This window comes from Pongo pygmaeus, chromosome 2, assembly GCF_028885625.2.
Source record: "Pongo pygmaeus isolate AG05252 chromosome 2, NHGRI_mPonPyg2-v2.0_pri, whole genome shotgun sequence".
NCBI lineage: Eukaryota > Metazoa > Chordata > Mammalia > Primates > Hominidae > Pongo > Pongo pygmaeus.
In genome coordinates, this window is record NC_085930.1 from 169,378,311 (window position 1) to 169,394,996 (window position 16,686).

Below are 16,686 nucleotides of genomic sequence, written 5' to 3' on the forward strand. Positions count from 1 at the left end.
TGTCAGTAACTTGGTTTAAACTTTATGCCAGTATAGTAAGCAATAGACATAATTTAAATCTAGTGGATGGAGGAAAATACCAGTTACAAAAGATGGCTGCTGCGAAGTTGGAGATTGAGAACTGTTTAATGTGTGTATGTGTGTGGTTCCTCTCTTGTTGGGAGCCTGGCATTTTTGTATAGCAATAGGACTATCCAGTCATCTTTCGTTTCAGAGGTGTGCTTTTTCTCCAGCACCCCCGAGCCCCGTTCAGCTAAAATAAAGCACAGCATAACCATAGTCCTGCCCAGTCATTCATACCTTGGATCCTGTTTCTGGGTCTGCTTTTCATTAGGGCAGAGCTTAAGAATTGGGGCACACTTTGGTATAACTATGTAGTATCAACCTGGGATTTCCACAGCCCCAGCTATACTTTCTCTTATCAGGATGAACTGTTTGTTCCTGGAAAAAATATTACACCTAACGTTTTCTTTTATTGACCCAAGTAATTTATGCCCCTTTTAAGCCCATCCATATTTTCCACAACCAAACCAGCAATTGCCACACAGCTGCTCAGTTTTGGTTCAAGTTTTTATTGTTGGTCTTTTTTTCTTTATTGTTATTAAAGCATTACAACTAATTCAGTGCTATGACTGATCATATTTAGGAGTTAATGCTTCTGGATTTCATTTTTCATTTTTTTTTCACTTTTAGAAAGAAAAAGAACTTCAAAAACTTACACAAGAAGAAACAAACTTTAAAAGTTTGGTTCATGATCTCTTCCAAAAAGTTGAAGAAGCAAAGAGCTCATTAGCAATGAATCGAAGTAGGGGGAAAGTCCTTGATGCAATAATTCAAGAAAAAAAATCTGGCAGGATTCCAGGAATATATGGAAGATTGGTAAAGTAGATTTTTGGAGGGCATGGCTTTACTTTGTTTTTTTTTTTTTTAAGAAAGTGTAACTTATTTTTTTTGCCTTGACTTAACCGTATTTCAAATGTCACTGTATATAAAATAAGATTCATTTTGTTTTAAGGCACATTTATTTTTAAACATTTTGCCCTTACAGTTTCTTGTTTACTTAGCTTTAGATAAATACAATTATTTCATACATATCAAGAAAAATATTAGTAATGGCATACAAACTTAAAACCATTTTATCCTTTTTTTTAAAAAAGAAAGACTTTAGCCAGGCACAATGGTGTGTGCCTGTAGTCCCAGCTGTTGGAGAGGCAGAGGCAGAAGGATCACTTGAGCCTAGGAGTTCAAGTCCATCCTGGGCAATATAGCAAGACTCTGTTTTTTAAAAAATAAAAATTAAAAAAATTTTTTTATATATTTGGAGTTTCACACCATTTTACTTAGGTTTGGGCTAGCATTTAAGGATATAACAAGGGATAATCTAAAAATCCAAGGCTAGCAACAGTGAGGACCATTACTGCTTCTTAGCCTTGAGGGAAGGGAGTTGCGGTTCAGAGGAAATGGGGAAAATGGATACCTTAACCCCACCTATTTCCTGCCCTCCAGTCTTAGCTGAAACCTCAGATTGGCTGAAGGTGGAGAGTCAAAGGAGCCAGTTGATGCAGTCCTTAAGTCAGCCTTTCAGAGAAGGGAACAAAGTGATTTAAAAATTACCCAACATGATTGCTTCTGCATCTTGTATCAGGACTTCCACCTTATTTTCTTGAAGATAAACAGTTTGATCCTATTCATTTGCTCTCAAAGAAAGCCCAAACCAGTGAATACTGCTAGATAGCTGTGTAATAGATAAACAGATAAATGTGTTTCATCAGGATTTACATAATTTTAGATGCTTTTCAATAATTCAAAGTTTTTTGAGTTTTGCTTATAGTTCATTTAGGTTTTATAGCTTCATGTTGTTTTCATAAAATGAAAACAGTTCTTTCATTTTGTGCTCATTAGAAATTCAAGCTGCATATTCATAAACTTATACATGTTTTGTATTTTGTTGTGTACCCTTTTGTTCTCTAAAACCATGTCTACATAAAGTTTTTCAATTAAAAGAACTTTTTAAAACTTGATGAATGAAATGGTCCTGTGCTTTTCTGCCTAACTCTTTTTTCATCCCACTCTTCATTATTAGGGGGACTTAGGAGCCATTGATGAAAAATATGATGTGGCTATATCATCCTGTTGTCATGCATTGGACTACATTGTTGTTGATTCTATTGATACAGCCCAAGAATGTGTAAACTTCCTTAAAAGACAAAATATTGGAGTTGCAACCTTTATAGGTTTAGATAAGGTGGGTATTCATAATAACCTACTTATAATTGGATTTTTTTTTTTTTTGAGACATAGTCTCACTCTGTCACCCAGGCTGGAGTGTGGTGGCATGATCTCAGCTCACTGCAAGGTCTGCCTCCTGGGTTCACACCATTCTCCTGCCTCAGCCTCCCGAGTATCTGGGACTACAGGCGCCCGCCACCACGCCCAGCTAATTTTTTTGTATTTTCAGTAGAGAGGGGGTTTCACTGTGTTAGCCAGGATGGTCTGGATCTCCTGACCTTGTGATCCGCCCACCTCGGCCTCCCAAAGTGCTGGGATTACAGGCGTGAGCCACCACGCCAGCCGTATAATTGAATTTTTAAGTGCTAAGTGTGTTTTTCTTTTTGGATTCAACCTTTTTCTCAATGGTTACTCAGTGAACACCTGATAGGTTTTGAGGATTATTTTATGTTCTGGGGTTATATGATTATAAAAAGTTGTTTGACATATTGCAGTGCCTCCACTAAAGGAATGTACATTCCAGAGTTAAAAGGAAAACCTTTATTGAGATAATTTATCTACAATAAAATTTATCGTTTTAGGCCACATGCAGTGGCTTATGCCTGTAATCCCAGCACTTTGGGAGGCCAAGGCGGGCGGATCACGAGGTCAGGAGTTTGAGACCAGCCTGGCCAACATGGCGAAATCCCATCTCTACTAAAAATACAAAAATTAGCTAGGCATGGTGGCAGGCGCCTGTAATCTCAGCTATTCGGGAGGCTGAGGCAGGAGAATTGCCTAAACCTGGGAGGTGGAGGTTGCAGTGAACCTAGATTGCGCCACTGCACTCCAGTCTGGGTGACAGAGTGAGACTCAAAAACAACAAACAAAAAAATCATTTTAAAGTATGCAATTTGGTGGGTATTAGTATATTCACAGTGTTGTTCACCCATGACCACTATCTAATTCCAGGATATTTTTATCACTCCCAGAAACAAACCCCATAGACAGTAACAGTCGCTCCCTATACCCCTTCACCCCCTCCAAACACTAACTACTTTTTTGTTTCTATAGATTTATCTACATATAAATGGAATCATACAATATATGGCCTTTTTATACAGCTACATTTACTTAGCAGGTTTTCAGGTTCATCTGTGTTGTAGCATGTATCAGTACTTCATTCCCTTTTATTGCCAAGTGATACTCTGTTACATCATTTTGTATAACCATTTGTCAGTTGATGGACATTTGTGTTTTCACTTTTTGTCTGCTTTGGCAATACTTCTGCTATGAACATTTGTGTACAAGTGTTTGAGTGAACATGTATTTTCAGTTCTCTTGGGTATATATATACCTAGGGTAGAACTGCTGGGTCATGTGGTAATTCTATGTTTAACTTCTTGAAGAACTGTCAAGATTGTTTCCACAGTGGCTGTACCATTTCCCACAAGCATGTGTAAGGGTTCCAGTTTCTTTACATCCTCATTAATACTTGTTATGGTACATCTTTTTTATTATAGTCATCTTAGTGAATATGAAGTGGTATCTGATGGTTTTGATTAGGATTTTCCTGGTGATTTATGATAGTAAAAGTCCTTTCATGTCCTTGGCCATTTGTTATCTTCCTTGGAGAAATGTCTGTTTCAAATCCTTTGCCCATTTTTTAATTGGTTTCTCTTTGTTGAGTTGTAGGATTTCTTTATTCTGAATACAAGTCTCTTGTGAGATATGATTTACAGATATTTTACCCCATTCCTTGGATTGTATTTTCACTTTCTTGATGGTATCCTTTGAGGCACAATTTATCTTTTTTTTCCTTTGGTTGCTTGCGTTTTGGGTATCATACCCAAGAAACCACTGCCTAATCCGAGGTCACAGTGATTTACCTCCTTTGTTTTCTTCTAAGAGTTCTATAGTTTTGGCTTTATATTTAGGTTTTAATCTATTTTGAGTTAATTTTATCACGTGATATAAAGTAGGGCTCAAACTACTCTTTCCATGTGGCTATCCAGTTATTCCAGCACCATTTGTTGAAAAGATTCTTTACCCCATTGAATTTTCTTGGCATCCTTGTTGAAACCACCCAACCATTAATGTAAAGGTTTATTTCTGGGCTTTCAGTTTTATTACTTGTGCTGGTATAGCACACTGTCTTGAGTATTGCAGCATTGTAATAAGTTTTAAAATCAGGAAATCTGAGTCCTCTAATTTTGTTCTTTATCATATTGACTGTTCTGGGTCCCCATAATTTGTATATATGAATTTTAAGATCCAGATTGTCAATTACTGCCACAAAAAAAGGCGAGGAAGTAACTGGGATTTTGATACAGGTTGTATTGAATTTGTAGATCAGTTTAGATAGTATAGCCATCTTAACAGTATTAAATCTTTAGATCCACAGACATGGGATGTCTTCCATTTAGGTCTAATTTGAGAACCTTTTGTGTATAATTCTTGTTTCTTTTGTTGAATTTATTCCTACGGTTTTTTGGGTTTTTTTTTTGAGTTTTCTTTTTTGTTACTGTTGTTTTGTTTTTTTGTTTTGTTTTTTTACTTTTAGATGGCTGTATGGGCGAAAAAGATGACTGAAATTCAAACTCCTGAAAATACTCCTCGTTTATTTGATTTAGTAAAAGTAAAAGATGAGAAAATTCGCCAAGCTTTTTATTTTGCTTTACGAGATACCTTAGTAGCTGACAACTTGGATCAAGCTACAAGAGTAGCATATCAAAAAGATAGAAGATGGAGAGTGGTAACTTTACAGGGACAAATCATAGAACAGTCAGGTAATAGTGTTTTTGTTTCTTGGTTTTGTTTTTTCCTCCCCCACAGCATTGACTTTATTTAATCTTGTTGGGGAGACATCTGAAGCTGACTTCTCTCCCCTGTTTTCCAGGTACAATGACCGGTGGTGGAAGCAAAGTAATGAAAGGAAGAATGGGTTCCTCACTTGTCATTGAAATCTCTGAAGAAGAGGTCAGCATATCTAAAATTGTATCCAGACTTTTTTTTTTTTTTTAATAGTTTTACCGAGGTATATACTTACTACAAAATTTGGCCATTTTAAGTATGGTGTACTCAAATTTTAATAGATTGAATTTTCTATAAATGACTAGAGATTTTTTATGTAAAGCCCTTTAAAGTTTTAGAAAACAAAATATTAATCAAACTATATGCTCAAAATTCACTTTTTAATTAGTACATTTGGATCATACAGATATTCCATAACTTACATAATTATTTATGTTTTACATTTAATTTATTGGGAGATTTTTTGCATTATTGCTGTATTACATAATTTTTTATTTCAAAATAATTCTTTAAAAGTATAGCGAAGACTTCTCGATGCAGATCTCAACTTCAGAGTATTTTAAACTTTTTTCTCCTCAAAAACACGTTCTTAAATGGCTTGAATGCCTTTTCCCAGTGTTGTGCCTTGATTTTTTTCCCTCCTGTATTTTGAAAATACGAGTTTATATCCTTCCGCTTAAGTATTTGAATGCTGTACCTTCATTGAAATAATAGGTGACTGTACAACACTTAGTTACCTTTCCATCTGATTATCTGATCAAGAAATTACTTGACCATCTCCTGAACTTTAAGATTGGGATTGGAACAGGTGGTTTGATTTTGTTCTGGTCTTTAAGATCAGAAGTTTTAGGCTGGGCGCAGTGGCTCACACCTGTAATCCCAGCACTTTGGGAGGCTGAGGCGGTCAGATCACAAGGTCAGGAGTTCAAGACCAGCCTGGCCAACATAGGGAAACCCCGTCTCTACTAAAAACACAAAAATTAGCCGGGCGTGGTGGCATGCACCTGTAACAGTCCCAGCTACTCAGGAGGATGAGGCGGGAGAATTGCTTGAACCTGGGAGGCGGAGGTTGCAGTGAGCTGAGACCGTGCCATTGCACTCCAGCCTGGGCGACAGAAGTTCTAGTTTTCTTCGTAAGTTGACTTTTCTGTCAATCTGAAATGGCTCTTAGAGAAAACTTTCTTTGTAGGTAAACAAAATGGAATCACAGTTGCAAAACGACTCTAAAAAAGCAATGCAAATCCAAGAACAGAAAGTACAACTTGAAGAAAGAGTAGTTAAGTTACGGCATAGTGAACGAGAAATGAGGAACACGCTAGAAAAATTTACTGCAAGCATCCAGGTATGTGTGTGTGTGTGTGTGTGTACTGAAACTATTGGGATTCAACTGGAATTTATCAGAACCATTTTGCTATTTGCTTGCAATTTATTAAATATATAAGGGAGGGAGGATCTATAGGCAGATCTAACTCTTGATGATTTTGTTTCACTGAGTACTAATAGATAACGCCCTGTCACAATGTTGCTCCAACCACAGCTATTCCTGTTTTCCGTTTGTACTCCATAGAAACATTACTCTCCTTAACAACTATATGACCCTTTATTTTTATTCTCTTTTCAAAGTGGAATTTTTTTTAATTATGAAAAAGTAATGCACGTCCACTGTTTTTTTTAATAAGTTTCCAGAAAATACCCAAATGATCACCTTCAATTTTGACGTATGTTCTTTCGACTCTTCTAATACCTAGTTTGCATGTAATATATTTATATATGTGGTAGATATGTGTAGATATATAAAGTGTGCATATGGTTTTTTTAATGTCATACTAACTTTTCTTAAATTATGGTTTTCTTTCCAAGGCAGTATAAATGTACTTTGTTTTTAATTGCTTTAGAGCATTTTGTTTATAATGTAATTTGACAGATTTTTTTTGTATTATGTACACGGCTATGTTAAAAAAAAATCCTTGTAGGTATACCTTGATTCATTCAGTTATTTCCTTAGATTTCAAAAATCACAAGTATTACACCATATGTGTACAGTGTTTAAGGCATTTGTTGCATAATGCCAGATTGTTTTCAAAAAAGGTTATAATTAATGCACTAACAGCATATTCAGATAATTATTTTTCCAAGTCTTTGAACACTAGGGTGGTCTACATAAGTTTGCTACCTTGTAAACAGAAATGTGGCATTTTAACTTGTCTTTATAATGAGCTTACATATTTTGTGTTTGTTGGCCATTTTCATTTTTTATAACAATGGCACATATCTTTCCTTTTCCTATTAGTGTGTGTCTTTTTCTTGAAGATTTTAAGTGCCCTTTTTAAAAATTCACAATGTTTAAAGCAGATGTTAAAATATTGACCTTAAATGTTAAAACTTTTTTGTAGCGTTTAATAGAGCAAGAAGAATATTTGAATGTCCAAGTTAAGGAACTTGAAGCTAATGTACTTGCTACAGCCCCTGACAAAAAAAAGCAGAAATTTCTAGAAGAAAATGTTAGTGCTTTCAAAACAGGTATGTTTAAAGATAGACCTTTTTTGGAAAAAAAAAAAAAAAAACAGGTTTTTAAAGCTTGCAATATTTAAGAGGCAGTAGAATAATAATAGAAGCTAAGTATATGCAAGTCATTGCACTGTTTTATGATGTTTGTTATAAAGTAAGTGCTATTAATAGTCTCATTTGACGAATAAGGAAACTGAGGCATTTGGCTAAGGTCACACAGCACGTGGTGGTATAGGAATAGGTGATATAGTCTGATTTTTGAGTCCATGCTTTTAATGTCATACTTTGTATACTTCGGCCCTAATCTTTCCAAAACCCCTTCAAGATAGTGGTTATAGATTTAGAAAAACTGTATCACTCAAATAACAGGGAATAAGTGGTATGCAATCAAAGAAAAACACTGTGTAGTTGAAAACTTAAAATATATATACGTATTTTTTTTCTTTCATAACTACTACTTGTGCACATATAGACATGTAAATGTTCTACCAAAATAGAATCTTTAGGCAGGAAAAGGAATTCACAGGCAGAATTGGCTCTGTAGCCTTAATTGAAATCCCCTGATCGTGCACTTGAGCAGCTGTGCTTCTCTTTCCATGTTGGCTTCAATCAAACATAGATGTGCATCTTAATGGGAGAAGGGATGGTGGATTATGCCACAGTCCCCTTCCAGGTTTACAGAATCTTAGCTAGTGACTCCAGCAAACACAGCAAGGTTCATTTTATTCTTAAGACACATCCCTGTTACAGTTTGCTTTGTGAGCCAAGGAAGACAAATACTGATTAACCATCCCAAAGAACTAATGAGAGTGGAGTTGGAGCAATTATCCAACTGCTCCAAAAATGCAGGGATTTTCTTCCAAAAGAAAAAGATTTTTAAATGTTGACACATTTCCACAATGCATATCAAATGTGCATTTATACTCATATTAATTTGTGTGTGTCTGTGTCTGTGTTTATCTGCATTTCTAGTATTCAGGCATTCAAATAGTATCTGCTACTGGCCAGGCTTTGTTTTAGGTCCTATTGATAGAGCAGTAAACAAAAATAAAGTCTCTTTCCAGGGAGCACACATGTAAGATGGCACATATTTGAGTGGAGGCCCAAAGAAAGTATGAGTGCTAACCCATGTATGTTTGAGAAAAAAGCATTCCAAGAAGAGTATAAAGGAGCAAATACAAAGGCTGAAGCAGGAGTATGCTGGGAACACAAGCCATTGTGGCTGGAATAAAGGACGGAAGAACCTAGATCCTCTGGGGCCTTCAGCCACACTCCCCTTTCCCTGCAAGCACCCACAACAATGGCTTTGATGGTACCTAATGGTCAGTTGAGAAGCCAAAATGTATATCTGTGCTATTAATGGCAACATTTTCATGGAGAGACTGCAAGAGTCTATATGTGTTTCATCCTTATTTGAAAAGGAATCCTCTTTGTTAGGAGCTCTATAGATCTCCTTTCATAGAAATGCCGTATATTATCAGGAGACTCTGTTAATATCTCATGTGGAGGACCCATTTGTGCAAGCATATCTTTAAAATTAAATATTTTCTTTTCAACTCTTGAACATACTCATATTTTTAAAGGCTATAGTAAACCATTATATCGAAATCTGTGCAAACGTTTTATATTTAAGATAAATTGGGCTGCACATGGTGGCTCACACCTGTAATCGCAGCACTTGGGGAGGCCGAGGCAGGCAGATCACTTGAGATCAGGAGTTTGAGACCAGCCTGGCCAACATGGTGAAACCCAGTCTCTTTGAAAAATACACACACAGAAAAAAAAAGCCGGGTGTGATGGCACATGCTTATAATCCCAGCTACATGGTAAGCTGAACCAGGAGAATGGCTTGAACCTGGGAGGTGGATGGAGTTTACAGTGAGCTACGATCGCGCCACTGCACTCCAGCCTGGGCCATAGAGCTGGAGAACCTCTAACTTCATTACAGAAAATCCAGACTTCTGTGTGACTGCTTGCCAGAAGAAACATGTCCAGTTTGTTTATGCCTTCCAAATTATGCAAGTACTTTTGATTGAATTGACCTAAATTACGTCTAAACCCTAGCCACAGAGGAATCTGGGAAATGTTAACTTGCACTCTTCATTGTCACAGGAAGGAACACTAATTTATCTTATATCCTCCACTTTGTTTTAATGTGGAGAACTGCGAAGTTACGTTAGCAGAAGAAAATAACCACAATTTCTTCATTGTGGGCAAGTTAATATTGAGTTAGGCACATAGTGTATCTAAAGCTAAAAATCATCATGAACTCAGTAGTCAAGGAAGTGCCCTAAGAAAAAGTTGTAAATATATTTTAAAAGAAGCTGAAAACATGAAGCCATTAAGAAATGGTGTGTTTACAGCTGAGCTAGAGTGTTTAACGTTGTGCGTTGTTGTAACACCATTTGTTTTGATACAGGATAGCGTTTTTTTTAAGGTGCTTTTTCCCATATGCCTAAAATTTGTTTTAATGCATCACGTTAAGTCATAGCAACTGAAGAAATGTACATCTAACAAATGATGTTCATTAGCGTAAAAACACAAATTAGGTTCTTTATTTTTTAATTTCAGAATATGATGCTGTGGCTGAAAAAGCTGGTAAAGTAGAAGCTGAGGTTAAACGCTTACACAATACCATTGTAGAAATCAATAATCATAAACTCAAGGCCCAACAAGACAAACTTGATAAAATAAATAAGCAATTAGATGAATGTGCTTCTGCTATTACTAAAGCCCAAGTAGCAATCAAGACTGCTGACAGGTAGAGTATGCATGTTACCCTAACTTGTTTTCCCTTTCCCTGCCTTCACATTGGAAAGGGGGTTACTATGTAATGTTGCATAAAATGTTTCTCTTACTGTTAACTTATTGAACCTGTCTGACACATTACCTAATGGGACTTTCATGACGGAAAACCTATAATGAACATTTATCCTATGGCCAATTAGAAAGGCTGGTAAACAGGTATGCCATAGGAAAGTACAGGTAGACTATAACTCTCCAGTTGGTGTTGAGGGCTTAGAAATCAGTTTTGTTTCTCTGGTCTGGGGGAGGGAGTAGTTGGTCCTTAATTTAAATAGATATAGACCTTAAAAGAATAAGTAAAAGAGGTAAAAATGGGATCACTTTGCAAAATTAATTCTCTTGGTAACTTATTTTATTTTTTATTTTTATTTTTTGATACAGAGTCTTGCTCTGTTGCCCAGGTTGGAGTGCAGTGGCACAGTCAGGGCTCACTGCAGCCTCAATCTCCCAGGCTCAGGCAGCCCTCCCACCTCAGCCTCCCAAGTAGCTGGGACTACAGGAATGCACCATGACACCTGGCTAATTTTTGTTTTTTTTTGTAGAGACAGTTTTGCCATGTTTCCCAAGCAGGTCTTGAACTCCTGGGCTGAAGCAATCCTCTTCCCTTGGCCTCCCAAAGGACTGAGATTACAGGCATGAGCCACTGCACCCAGCCACTTTAAATTTTTAAATACCTAAAATATTTCATTGTCCTTAAAAAAGGTTTATCTACTTAGATCTTTTTTTTTTTTTTCTTTTTGAGACAGTCTCGCTCTGCCATCCAGGCTGGAGTACAGTGGCGCAATCTTGGCTCACTGCAGCCTCCGCCTCCCAGGTTCAAGCGATTCTCCTGCCTCGGCCTTCCAAGTAGCTGGGATTACCAGGCCCTGCTAATTTTTGTATTTTTAGTAGAGACAGGGTTTCACCATGTTGGTCAGGCTGGTCTTGAACTCCTGACCTCATGGTCTGCCTGCCTCAGCCTCCCAAAGTGCTGGGATTACAGGCATGAGCCACCGCACCCGGCGTTAATTTTTTTAGAGTATTTATTGAAGTGTGTCTAAAATAAAGCTAGGTATGTATATAAAATATTGAAATTTAAATAGCCATTTCTTTTTTTAGAAAAAATTCTAACAAATTGATTGCATATTGATTATCTGGTTAAATTAATCCAGAGTGTTTTGCTCAGAGATAAGGAGGTAATAAGGGAGAAGTAGTGTCTTGCTTTTTTGGAAGTACTTGTTGCCTTGTCTTGAACTGGGAAGTATTTGAAGGTACAACTTTATGGGTGTAGAGATTTCAGAATCTCTGATGAGAAAATGACAAAAGAATTTGATAATCTAATGGACAGTGTTGCATCAGTCTAAAGTTGGATGATACAAGCAGCTTATATAAGAAAGACATTTATAATTAAAAATATACAAATCATCCCATAAGTGTTTGTATAAACCTACAAAAACGGATTTAAGGATGGTTTAGTAAATCAAACTTAAAAATCTATGAATAGAAAAAATGTCACATTAAATTTCATGAAAAGTTCTTTAGTAGGTTTTCAGAAACAATAACAAATCACCTTACCACATTTTTGATGCATCATTTTGCTTCTTTAGAAACCTTCAAAAGGCACAAGACTCTGTCTTGCGTACAGAGAAAGAAATAAAAGATACTGAGAAAGAGGTGGATGACCTAACAGCAGAGCTGAAAAGTCTTGAGGACAAAGCAGCAGAGGTCGTAAAGAATACAAATGCTGCAGAGGTATGAGTTGCTTTGTATTAAAGAGGAGATGGGATGATACTGGAACCAATTTAAAGAGCTGGATATATGACAGTGCCTAAAATGTAGTAAGCACTTACAGACTTAAAGTTTTATAACTAACAATTTTTATTTGTGCAATAAAAATACTGTAATTTGTGAATTTAAATGCTTAAATTATTTTAAAATGGAAGGGGCATGGGGAGAGATTGGTAATTCCTTCATCTTTGTAATGTGAAAATGATGGCTCTATTTGGGAAGATTCTATCTAGCAGTTCTTTTCGGTGTTTAGGAATCCTTACCAGAGATCCAGAAAGAACATCGCAATCTGCTTCAAGAATTAAAAGTTATTCAAGAAAATGAACATGCTCTTCAAAAAGATGCACTTAGTATTAAGTTGAAACTTGAACAAATAGATGGTCACATTGCTGAACATAATTCTAAAATAAAATATTGGCACAAAGAGGTGAGATTGTTACCATTTAGTTTAATTTTAAACATATTCTTTATAAAAAAAGGAGGGTTTGGGGAGGATTGTTTTAGGGGGTTGGGGTTCTTAAATTTTGTTTGTGAGCTACATTGTGATTTTTAATTCTGTGATCACTTCTCACATTTATAGGGGACATAACAATATAACTTGTTATATACAGAAAAGTCTGAGTAACAGTTAGAATTAGACAACTACCCTTTCACCCTAGGGCTGATCTGGACATTTAAGAAAAGATTACATGAACACTTTTGAGTGTTACAACTATTTTTCTTGAAGTCCTTTGAAAAATAATTGATAAATCAGTCACAACTCCTGTTGTTTTCATAGCTGTGTAATTTGTCGTATTGTTTTTTTAAAACAATGAATTGTATGTAATATTATGCCTTCTCTAACTCTCCCCTAAATTGAACTTTTAGATTTCAAAAATATCATTGCATCCTATAGAAGATAATCCTATTGAAGAGATTTCAGTTCTAAGCCCAGAGGATCTTGAAGCAATCAAGAATCCAGATTCTATAACAAATCAAATTGCACTTTTGGAAGCCCGGTGTCATGAAATGAAACCAAACCTTGGTGCCATTGCAGAGTATAAAAAGAAGGTATGAATGAACTGTTGATGTATACCAGTTGGAATTCTTTTTAGTCCTTAGCCTAAATTCTGATCTTTAGTTTTGTATAATTAACAATGCTGTCGGCCGGGCGTGGTGGCTCACGCCTGTAATCCCAGCACTTTGGGAGGCTGAAGGCGGGTGGATCACAAGGTCAGGAGTTCGAGACCAGCCGGGCCAACATAGTGAAACCTCGTCTCTATTAAAGATACAAAAAATTAGCCAGGCGTTCTGGCACATGCCTGTAATCCCAGGTACTTGGGAGGCTGAGGCAGGAGAATCGCTTGAACCTGGGAGGTGGAGGTTGCAGTGAGCCGAGATCGCGCCGTCGCACTCCAGCCTGGGCGTCAGGGCGAGACTACGTCTCAAAACAAAGTAATAATTAACAATGCTAATTATCATATCAAATTTATCTGAATAGATTTTTCCTGTCATAATCTTTTCACAGGAAGAATTGTATTTGCAACGGGTAGCAGAATTGGACAAAATTACTTATGAAAGAGACAATTTTAGACAGGCATATGAAGATCTTCGGAAACAAAGGCTTAATGAATTTATGGCAGGTTTTTATATAATAACAAATAAATTAAAGGAAAATTACCAAATGCTTACTTTGGGAGGGGACGCTGAACTCGAGCTTGTAGACAGCTTGGATCCTTTCTCTGAAGGAATCATGTTCAGGTGTGTAATTATGCTGAGTTTATAATCCCACTGTTATCTTTTTCTACATATTCTCCAAACTCAGTATTTCTTGGAGGTAGGATATGAAGGCAAGATCTACAACTTGTTTCATTTACTAGTAAATACTAATTTGCTTACATGCTATTTATGCTTGCAGTTTACAGGGACAGACGGCCAGTATTTACAAAATATTTGTCTAGTTCATCTTTTCTTAAATTTTCAAGGCATTTTTAACTTCAGGATTGAGAAATTGTATTTGATAAGGAGAAAGAATAGCAAGAAGTATAATACTTAGCTTGCTCTTTAAATCTTAAAACTTTGGTATGTGCTTCTATGTATGCATCCTCCAATAACGTTTTTATAAAATAACAGAAAAGAGAGTTCATATTTGTGAAAAGCAAATTACAGATTTCTAAAAAAGATAGTAGAACTCAATTATGGAAAACAAATCACTAGGTCTTAACTTTAGCTTCACAGGTAATTTGACTATGATTTTCTTAATCATTTCAGTGTTCGACCACCTAAGAAAAGTTGGAAAAAGATCTTCAACCTTTCGGGAGGAGAGAAAACACTTAGTTCATTGGCTTTAGTATTTGCTCTTCACCACTACAAGCCCACTCCCCTTTACTTCATGGATGAGATTGATGCAGCCCTTGATTTTAAAAATGTGTCCATTGTTGCATTTTATATATATGTAAGTAATCATTTCGGGATTTTCATTCCAGAAACTTTTAGGGGTATCCTAAACATTACACATGGAATTCTTCATTTCTTACTATTGAGCTTTTTCTTTATTGTCTAACTCCATCTCCTCTGGTATCAGTGGAGACCAAATTATTTTTTATTTGAACCAAATATTTCCATTTTGGAGGAGTAAAATATAAATTAAAAATGCAAATTAGTAGCAGAATCACAGCTAGAATCCTAGGTCATCTTCCTAGATCTTTTCCACTAGAAGTCAAAATAACCAAATTCCTTTCACACTCAGATACTGTTTTATGAATTATTCCTGCCATCATTCCTTTACATGTTATCAATGTAATGTTTATTGTCCAAAAAATATTTGAGGTTACATGTTTGTGTGATTTACCTGTTATTACTTAATGTTTGACTTTTCTTTGTTTCTCTTTAGGAACAAACAAAAAATGCACAGTTCATAATAATTTCTCTTCGAAATAATATGTTTGAGATTTCGGATAGACTTATTGGAATTTACAAGACATACAACATAACAAAAAGTGTTGCTGTAAATCCAAAAGAAATTGCATCTAAGGGACTTTGTTGAACTTTACACTGAAGATTCTTCAAGTTGATTCAGTGTATTACTGATTTTTTTCTATTTGTAAAGGATTATGAGTTGTATAAAATACATACTCCTTAAACTAGATCATGAAACTGGTTTCTGTTTTATGCAGTTAAGTCATTTGTAAAGTCTAATAAAATATTCTCTATAATTGCTTCTGGATTACAAAAATATGACAATCTTGTAAGTAGCAGACTATGGAGGGTCAGGTAACTTGCCAAACTAAAAAGTATGTTAGTTGAGGCAAAGTCCTAAACAAGGTTGTGCTATCAAGGCTCAGCACACCTTCGTGGGCCTTTGATTTACCTACACTGGAAACGCCTGCCAACTAATCTTGGATAGATTCTTTAAGGCATTCCACTTAGCTTGCCAGTTTAGACAATCACCACAGTTATTACCCAAATACTATGAACATATTTTTGTAAACCAGTCATTCTGAATTATAGTGATGAGAATTTAAATATATGCTTTTCTAGAATTTGATGTTTGACCATTTATGACTTAATTACCAGAGAGCCAGTAAATTAGGACAGTGTTTCAACAAGCCTAGGCTATCTCGTAAGTTGAAAAATATCCCACTAGAGTTGCTTCATGAGTATGAAGTAAGATGGCCCCTGACTTACACTGGTTCGATTTACAAATTTTCAACTTTATGATAGGTTTATCAGGGTACTAAATGCATTTCAACTTGATAGTTTCAACTTATGATAGTTTTACCAGGATGTAGTCCCACTGTTGAGCATCTGTATTTGGGGGTTAATTACTTTAGTAATAAATGGAAAGATACCTTGGGTAATGTTTGCCTATAAAATTGTCAGCATATTTTTACACTATTGGCTCAAGAATGTTATAATGCTACTGGACATAAGTTGGCAACCACTTGGTTTTTGGAAGGAATTTCGGTATTAGAAGTCTGCCCTAGCTGTTAAATTTCTGGGTATTTATCCTAAGGAATTAAAGAGTTAATTGTTCGTTTCTTCAGTGGGCCATTGTTTTAGATATTTAAAAAATCCAACAGTTTGTATCATAATGTAACTGTAAAAATGTAAACACATTAATAGCATGGACTTTCAAATAAAGATTTAAATAAAGCAAGATCTAAAATTCAAGTATGGTAATTTGTTCTAAATCAAGAATATATAAGGGAAAAGTAAGTTTAAAATGCTATAATGATAATCAAGTGTTTTCATTTGGTGGAAAAATAGAATTTAATACTTTTATTATATTTTAATAACCAATGCAGTAGAGCTCAGTTTTTTTTTTTTTGTTTTTTTTTTTTTTGAGAGTCTCACTGCATCACCCAGGGTGGAATGCTGTGGCAAGATCTTGGCTCACTGCAACCCTGCCTCACGGGTTCAAGCGATTCAAGTGCCTCAGCCACATGAGTAGCTGGGACTACAGGTGCACATCACAGTGCCCAGCTAATTTTTGTGTTTTTAAAGGTAGATAGGGTTTTGCCATATTGGCCAAGCTGGTCTCAAACTCCTGGCCTCAAGTGATCTGTCTGCCTCAGCCTCCCAAAGTGCGGGACTACAGGCATG

The 16,686-nt window shown here is 35.9% G+C and overlaps 1 protein-coding gene across 2 annotated transcripts in view; it reads left to right on the forward strand.

Moving 5' to 3' along the window:
- The window catches only part of SMC4 (structural maintenance of chromosomes 4), a 35,398-nt gene extending 19,144 nt beyond the window's left edge, over positions 1-16,254 (forward strand). For both annotated transcript variants that reach the window (XM_054482699.1, XM_054482701.2), the window contains exons 12-24: positions 694-879; positions 2,084-2,245; positions 4,772-4,997; positions 5,108-5,187; positions 6,212-6,364; positions 7,416-7,542; positions 10,102-10,291; positions 11,922-12,066; positions 12,356-12,529; positions 12,970-13,152; positions 13,610-13,842; positions 14,353-14,536; positions 14,975-16,254. In XM_054482699.1, the coding sequence (XP_054338674.1) occupies positions 694-879; positions 2,084-2,245; positions 4,772-4,997; positions 5,108-5,187; positions 6,212-6,364; positions 7,416-7,542; positions 10,102-10,291; positions 11,922-12,066; positions 12,356-12,529; positions 12,970-13,152; positions 13,610-13,842; positions 14,353-14,536; positions 14,975-15,127 (2,196 nt within the window). In that variant the 3' untranslated portion in view covers positions 15,128-16,254. The remainder of the gene's footprint in view (positions 1-693; positions 880-2,083; positions 2,246-4,771; positions 4,998-5,107; positions 5,188-6,211; positions 6,365-7,415; positions 7,543-10,101; positions 10,292-11,921; positions 12,067-12,355; positions 12,530-12,969; positions 13,153-13,609; positions 13,843-14,352; positions 14,537-14,974) is intronic.
- Positions 16,255-16,686: the final 432 nt, after the last annotated feature.